The sequence below is a fragment of the Phoenix dactylifera genome, chromosome 11 (assembly GCF_009389715.1).
Source record: "Phoenix dactylifera cultivar Barhee BC4 chromosome 11, palm_55x_up_171113_PBpolish2nd_filt_p, whole genome shotgun sequence".
Taxonomy (NCBI): Eukaryota; Viridiplantae; Streptophyta; class Magnoliopsida; order Arecales; family Arecaceae; genus Phoenix; species Phoenix dactylifera.
In genome coordinates, this window is record NC_052402.1 from 17,083,464 (window position 1) to 17,091,211 (window position 7,748).

The following is a 7,748-nucleotide window of genomic DNA, read 5'->3' on the forward strand; positions in this document are numbered from 1 at the left end:
CAAATAAATCGGCTACGAAAGTTTGCAGGCCAAGGGGCAAGGGTATGCAGCCACCACCGCACCTGCAGAAAATCTGTGTTCCAAGTCCCATAAATGATCCGGGAATTTGATCTGCAAACCAGAAGCCTCGGGAGGGTGGAGCATTGGGTTGTTTGCCTGATAAGCTTGAGCGGGTGGTCAAGCTGCAGTACAGCAATCAAAGTACATTATGCTGATAATAGACAAAGGACGCAAACATTCCAATATCTAGACCTTTGTTTGATTGTCAATTATCAAGTTCTTGATTCCATTCAATTGAAATAAACATGGTAAAGTCGAGCATCAAGGATTCAAGCATCAACATTTGGAGAGAACCTACAAATTACACCATCTGAAACATATGAGCCATCCACAATGCACAAAAATATCCAACAAATGTAAGCACTAAATTTGCAGATGATGGGCTTAACAGGGCACAAAACACCCAACAAAGTGTTCAAACATTGCATTTGAAGACGGGCTTCAGAATTCAGAAGAAGACCCAGTACAGTGTTCAAACATAGAATTTGCAGGAGGGGCCATAAACCAAATATAGTGGTTTTATATTCGTCCACTCGCAACTATTGTACAAATCACATTCCAATTAAGTAAAACTAACAGAACAAAAACCTCTCTAATCCATGATTTCAGTTTCTTGGATTCAAGTCCTCGCAGCTGGTCTCACCAGCCCCAACCCACTGCCACTACCCACATGTTTAAAATCTGTTGCTTCCAAACGATCCCCATGTCCAGCGAACCCAGTCCCTCCTTTCTCCAAGCAAATTAAGTTCCTCTCCTTGCACTCTCTGTTGCACGCTAAACATACCTTATCCACAGCTAAAAATTTATCAGAGCATTTCTTGCAGAATACATGACCGCATGTGCTGATTGCCACAAGAGAGAGTGTGTTGGTGAATGTAACCTTGCAGCTTGGGCATATATAACTGCTTTCCAGAGACTGGGGTTTCTTATGTTCATTGTTATATTCTGTAAGGTAGATGGGGAAGAGAGTTTTTAACCTCAACTTCTCCTTACCTTCTGGACAGATCGTGTCGGTGGATGGAGCTTCTGACTTGGCAGGTGCTTCAGGGGTGGCAGAGGGAAGCCAAAAGGCTTTCATGTTTCGAAGGGCTTCCTCTTCATAGGAAGTTACCTTCACACTGTTAGCCCCATGGAAGCCATTTTTGTCACGTGCATGACTCCTGTCGCTGTACTGGGGTACAGCTCCATGATTTTGTTGATCAAAAGCATCAAGCTCTCGAGCTTTCTGCAACATCAGCTTCTCTTCCTCCTCATCTTTCTCTTGCTTCTGCTGAGCAGTATGGGCAGCCAGCTTCCTGTCCATATCAAGAATAAAAACTCAAAAGGAAAACTAAAGACAAAATCGGAGAAGAAATGCAGAGGCGAGTGCAGAAGGAACAAAATGCAGTCCATCTAGGAGGCCAAAATTCATCCAAACCACATGCCAGTGAGGACTAGAGACAGAATCATAATTGCCAAGCATCTGGAGGACTCTAGGCTCATGATTAACCAATTTCCAAAATAATCTGGAGCAAAGTCCAAGTTCTTAAATTAGTGCAAGAAAGCCCACTATCAATCCATAGGCACATTAGAAAAACAAAGCTCACATCCCATCCACAGATGGAAACATTGCTATTACAAACCATTCATGAGCCTAGAGTGGGTTAATGCTCCTTTCCACTCCTTTAACAAAGAAGAGTTCACCACCAACCTTGGTAAGCAGCCCCTCCCCACCCCAAACACACATAATAAAAGGGGAAAAAAAGATGGTGGATGAAATTTCTTTAACAGTCAACTCAATAAAACCAGAAACCAGCAGTCACCCAATCAACCATAACCCAAATAGAAACTAGTTGCAAATTGAATGAACTCAATCTGAGATGAACAGAGATCAAGAGCAACATGACTTGCATTCACTATATTCCTAATTAAAGTAATCATGCACAGGAAAAAGTGACCTAATGCTAGATATTCAGAATGACTAGTGGGTTTGACCAATCATATTTGACAGCATAAATAATCTTGTCAAAAGAAGTGAAATGGTATCATTTTACCCACCAGCGGCATGATTAAGAAAAGAAAACATCTCTTTATTTCTTTCACAACTAGAAATTTCTATCTAGGGTTTGGCACCTACTTCAGGGTCTCTTAGGAAACTCGTTCCCACACCCACTTCATAAAAACTTCTTGTTCCATTTGTTTTTTGAGGGACCTGCTTCCCCTAGCCTGCACCTGAATTAGAACCTGCACTCACTCTTTACAGACAACCTTGGAATTTTTCCCTTTTTTCCAATTCATGCCATCCTCCAAAGGAGATAGCCTTTGCTATATGATTTTCATGGTTCACAATCACACCAACAAACCGATGCTGCCAGTTTTCTGATATACATCAGCGCTCGCCATCAATGTTTTATTGTTTTGTATGTGTTGATCATGCATACCAGCATAAATTTATTAATACTGATATTATTGATTTTCAATAATGCAACTCAAAATACAGCCCCATTTCTTTTCAATAAATACACACTGTAAGAGTTGAATTCAAATTCATGGAAAGTATATTCTAAATTTCAATCAAAAAAAAAAATCTAAAAAGCCTAAAAAAACCTAAAAAGTTGAAGAATTATAAGAAGCAAGCGTAATCGTAGTCAACAGTGCCTGTTTCAGCTAACTTCGTATCCAAAACATTTGAAACCAATACTGGCTCGAAATTAATTTAATATTAGGCAGTCAATTTTAGCCTCAAACAAAATATTTTAGTTTCGGCCAAGACAAACATGTTCAGATGAAAAAGTTGAAGCAGTCAAGTCTTTAAGCCATACTGGGAAGTCTAGATGGTCTAAGTCAGCATAAAATGGGTGATCATGTGTTTGGTTTGCACATGAGAAGCATAACAAGAAGAAATGGTAATTGATTATACTTTAACATAGCAATGTGTTTCATTGTCTGGGCTTTGTTTACATATTTTGATATCACAAACAGAGTTTGCTCTATTCATCATGCTTTTTAATCTTTTTTTTTTTTGGTACCGGTCACAAGTATTCTGTTACTAATAAAACAAAAATCATAAAAGACATTCTTGGAACAAACTAGTCAGAACTTTTATTAAGAATAAGAATTACACAGGAAGATGAGGAGGGAGATTATCTGCCCAATCATAGAATATCTAATAATGCCCAATTCAGAAACACACAAATATTATACTCATAAACCCTATTATTTTATATTTCCAACATTTTTAAGCCAAAACCTTCTTGCCAAACATGAATTTTTCAAACATCCAGAATTATTCCCAGATTTGCAAATTGAGATTGACTTTAGAGCCATTACAATCAAGCCTTGTCCCAATTACCTGGTCTCGCTATATGAAACCTCATTGATCAATAATTCCTATTAAAGGCAGATTTTCCTACAAATACTATAAAAAAGATATCAGACCCACCCATCAATCAAATTAGATAATCGCAAAACATAACACGGCAGAGATGATAACAAATCCCAAATTAGGGAGCAAAGACTACAACATCGCCACATGACAGGTCAAATCGATCCACTCATCAAACTAATCCGCCCTAATTTTCCCAAAGTAACCTCATTAGAGACAGACCACCCCGCATCAAAACATCCAAAAGATTCAATCTTTACCTTAGAATCTTGAAATAGATGAAAAGAGCAAAGCAAATCAACGAAAAAAGATAAAAAACGACAGCATTCGGGATCAAAACATCAAGAATCAGAGAGAGGGAGAGGGGAAGCGAGGGCACCTCTTGATGTCCTTCTTCTGGGCGAGGAGGCACTCGAAGATGCACTCCTTGCAGAAGACGTGACCCTTTTGGCAGCAGAGGGGGTCGATGAAGGGCTTGAGGCAGAGGCAGCAGGCGTCAAAGGGCTTGATTGAGTCCTTGCCGAGCCGCTCCCGCTGCGTCCCGTACCCGAGCTTCCGCTTCTCGTCGTACGTGAAGAACGCTAGGTCGTTGTTGTTCTTCGAGTGCCGCTGCGGCATCCTGTCCCTTCGAGCCCGATCGAAACCCTCGAAGAAGAAGAAAAGGGGAAAGGCAACCTAACCCTAGCTTGAAGAAGAAAGCGGAACCCAGAAACGTCGCCCTTTTATCGCCGAAACTGAGAACGCGGTGGGATCCGACGAAGAGATAAAATATAATAGATATTCTTTGGGCTATTTACACTTGGAAATCCCAATTAAAAAAAATCAACTAGCCGCTAAAACTTTAAATCCATTGCAATCCAGCCCACTCGCGTACTTTCGTTACAAATTACTATTATATAAAGATCACACGGTAACTATTTTTTATAAAAATTTTAAATTGTCTTTTTCACAAACTTAGTGAGAACTTCTGTTTTGGGTGGGATTAAAGGAGAGGTGAGGGAGGGTAGCGTTTCGAGATTTATGCCCGCAGATGGACGAAAAAGAATGAAGGGCTTTAAGATCCTTGTACATGGATAAATTATAGAAGGTGAAATGCTTTTAGATCCATGTGGGTTGATGAATAATAAAAGATGAATTACTTTACGATTTGCACGAATAGATGAATGATAGTAGATAGAGTGCTTTTTAAATATGTGCTTGTGAATGGATGATAGATGATAGAGTACTTTAAGATGCATATAGGTGGATAAATAACAAAGAAAAGAATGCTTTGAGATTTGTATACGCAGACAAATGATGGATGTTGGACCTCTTTGATATTTACATAAATAGATAAATGATATAAAATGGAGCACTTTGAAATCTATGCAGACATGTGAATGACAGAGGTGGAGTGTTTTGAGTGCTGGTAGATGAATGATAAAGGACAAAGTTCTTTGAGATCTGTGTAAGCAGATGAATGATAGAGGATGGATTTTTTTGAAATTTATGCGAGCAAATAGATATAAAGGACGGAGCACCTTAAAAATAAAGAGGATAGAGTGTTTTAAGATATGTGCAAGTGGATGAACGATAGAGAATTGAGCGTCTTGCTATATGTGTAGGACAAATGAATGATGAAGGATGAAATGTTTTGAGATCTATACAAGCAAACAGATTGTAAACTAGGTGCTTTGAGATCTGTGTAGGTGAATAGATCACAAAGAAGAGCTTTGAGATCTATGCAGGTGGATGGACAACAAGAACGAGGCTCTTTAAGAGATGTATATGTAAATGGATGATTGAGACTAGAGCATTTTAAGATCTATGCTAGCAAATGACAAAGGATATGACACTTTAATATTCATACAAGTAGACGAATGATAGAGAATGTAGCACTTTGAGATTTGTGTAGGTGGATGGATGATAGAAGATTGAATGATAAAAGACAACTTTCCTGAATCAAGAGTATTTTTATTTTTTCGTCTTATTATGTTAATGGGGAGGGGTGCGCGGGAACACCAATCAAATTGGAAAACAAATCCAAACATGTTATTTTGGTTCGGTTCGAATTGGATTTTTCCATATTCGATCCGTAGAATATGGCTATGCTTGTTATATTTCTGTTTGTAAGGGCAACCATACGTTGGAAAACTATTGGTAAACCACACCAAAGTGTAGTTATTTCATTTAAATGATTGTGTTTCAAAACCTGTAAATAGAACAAAGGCTTGAAATGCTGGAACATAAACCAAATTTGATGAAATATTAATTAGTACTAATTAATAAAATACAAGAATATTCTTGTAGTTTTCCTAAGTGGTGTTTCATAAAATTTATATATTTATTTGATAGCTGTGTCTTTCGATTCATAATGATGCATATGTGAAAAGTATCTAACAGGTCATATTGTATCTATTTAAAGTATTGTAATCAGTCGTTTTATAAGTAGGGGTAACTAAGCAAGCAAGTAATAAGCTATGATGCGGGATTTGCACCCCGTCACCAGCAGAGCCCCCACCGACCCGAGCAGCAGAAGAGAGAGTGTCCCTCAGAAGGTATTGTCCGCTTTGGGTCCGATTTTAGCGGCACCGCACGGTTTTGCCCCACAAAAGGCGTCTCCTAAGGGAAGGGTTATTGAGCCCCCCATTATAGGCACAGACCTTTCCGCTACACGGTCGATGTGGGACTAAATTCGGGGAACCCCCCGTAACACAGCCCCCCAGCGGGGAGGTCCTGTGCCCGGGTCGGCTCCTTACTGAATAGGCGGAGGGCCAAGGCCCTCCTTCTAGCGCCATCTGATGCGGAATTTGCACCCCGTCACCAGCAGAGCCTCCACCGACCCGAGCAGCAGAAGAGAGAGTGTCCCTCAGAAGATATTGTCCGCTTTGGGTCCGGTTTTAGCGGCACCGCACGGTTTTGCCCCACAAAAGGCGCCTCCTAAGGAAAGGGTTATTGAGCCCCCCATTATATGGCACAGACCTTCCCGCTACACGGTCGATGTGGGACTAAATTCGGGGAACCCCCCGTAACAAGCTACTAATTGAATAAGTCAAATAATGTCTCCAAATGAGCCCCTTGTATTCTCTACTCATTTAAATAGAAGTTTGTTTGCTTCTCCAATTGCTCTTCCTGTACTTCACTCCTAGCTGGGCCTTCCTACTATATATAATTTTGGGTATATAGCCTAGTGTGTCAAGCTACACTTCGAGAGTAATCTTATTCTTAATATGGAATATGTTGAAAATCACATAATATCACTAGCACTTTTCTCAATGGTAAGTGATACAAAGCATCGAATGTTAACCACAAACAAAATGGAATTCTTGGATAAAGAAGTTGCAGCCTTTAAACGGCTATAAAACAGCAAAACTATTGCGGTTCTGTAACTAATGTAAGAAAGTGTGCAGAAACCGTTGATATCTTTTCAGATTTTACTGCTCTTGATGAAAGCTAGACCCTGAAATTTAGAAGCAAAGTCCATGATTGATAGATGTCGTTCTAGTGTTTCCAAAAGCCACATAAAAATCAAGTTTTGCTTGTTTTCTTGATGAAAACCTATGCTTTGAAGAGTTGAAATTTGAACAAACGTTAAGCTCTGCATGGAGATCGTCCCCATTTATTAGTGTTGGGGGGAAAAAGTGTCGCCACGCATTGGTGAACAGCCCCCTCCAAGCAGGGGCCGACCGAGCAGACCCCTCCGAGCAGGGGCCGACCGAGCGGATCCCTCCAAGCAGGGGCCGACCGGGCAGACCCCCCAAGCAGGGGCTCACTGAGCAGACTTCCTCCGGCTTGGGGACACAGTCTTACCAACCTGAGGACACCTAAGTTGCACACTAAGGTTACGTCCACCCGCAGCACGGCCGTGCAGACAATTAATGTGTAAGGGTCGTGCAGACACCCGGTTCACTCAACAGTCAAAGCGCATGGCCCTTGCAGGCCCCTGGGCTTACTCAACAATTAAAGCGTATGGTTTCCGTCGCCTACGGACATCGAGTCTCTCACGACAAATCCGCATGCCTACAAATGATGGCGACTCTGCGACGACAGGCTCCGGCCTAATCTCCTACCATGATAGCATTGACTTACATGAACAAGCATTGATGACCAATTGTACGACAACCAATTTGCTCTGTCACATCACAGGTAGCCTGATCCTCCCTATAAAAGGAGAATTCCTCCACTTAAGGCGGGGGTTCTTCTTTCCGTCTCACTTTTTCTTTCCTCATACAGACCCTTGACTGACTTAAGCCATCGGAGGGCCGGCGCCGAAGAGCCCGGCCACCAGCTTCTTGCAGGTCTCCAGGAGAACGCCGCCCAACGACGCGCCGCTACCCAGGCAGCG

At 41.2% G+C, this 7,748-nt stretch overlaps 1 protein-coding gene across 1 annotated transcript; it reads right to left on the minus strand.

Annotated features, from left to right (window-relative positions):
* Positions 1–405: 405 nt before the first annotated feature.
* LOC103714744 (E3 ubiquitin-protein ligase CSU1) lies at positions 406–4,193 on the minus strand. The gene is made up of 2 exons (XM_008802120.3): positions 3,804–4,193; positions 406–1,355 (listed from the first exon to the last, which is right to left on the minus strand). The coding sequence occupies exons 1-2, from the start codon at positions 4,040–4,042 to the stop codon at positions 680–682; spliced, it is 915 nt and encodes a 304-aa protein (XP_008800342.1). The 5' UTR covers positions 4,043–4,193; the 3' UTR covers positions 406–679.
* Between the last annotated feature and the right edge of the window lie 3,555 nt (positions 4,194–7,748).

What these genes read in the sequence shown, in the direction of transcription:
- LOC103714744 (XM_008802120.3), bottom strand. Translation starts at nt 4,042, where the DNA reads ATGCCGCAGCGGCACTCGAAGAACAACAACGACCTAGCGTTCTTCACG. An exon ending in CAGAAGAAGGACATCAAGAG is followed by an intron (nt 1,356 to 3,803) that starts GTGCCCTCGCTT and finishes TGATATGGACAG; the next exon opens with GAAGCTGGCTGCCCATACTG.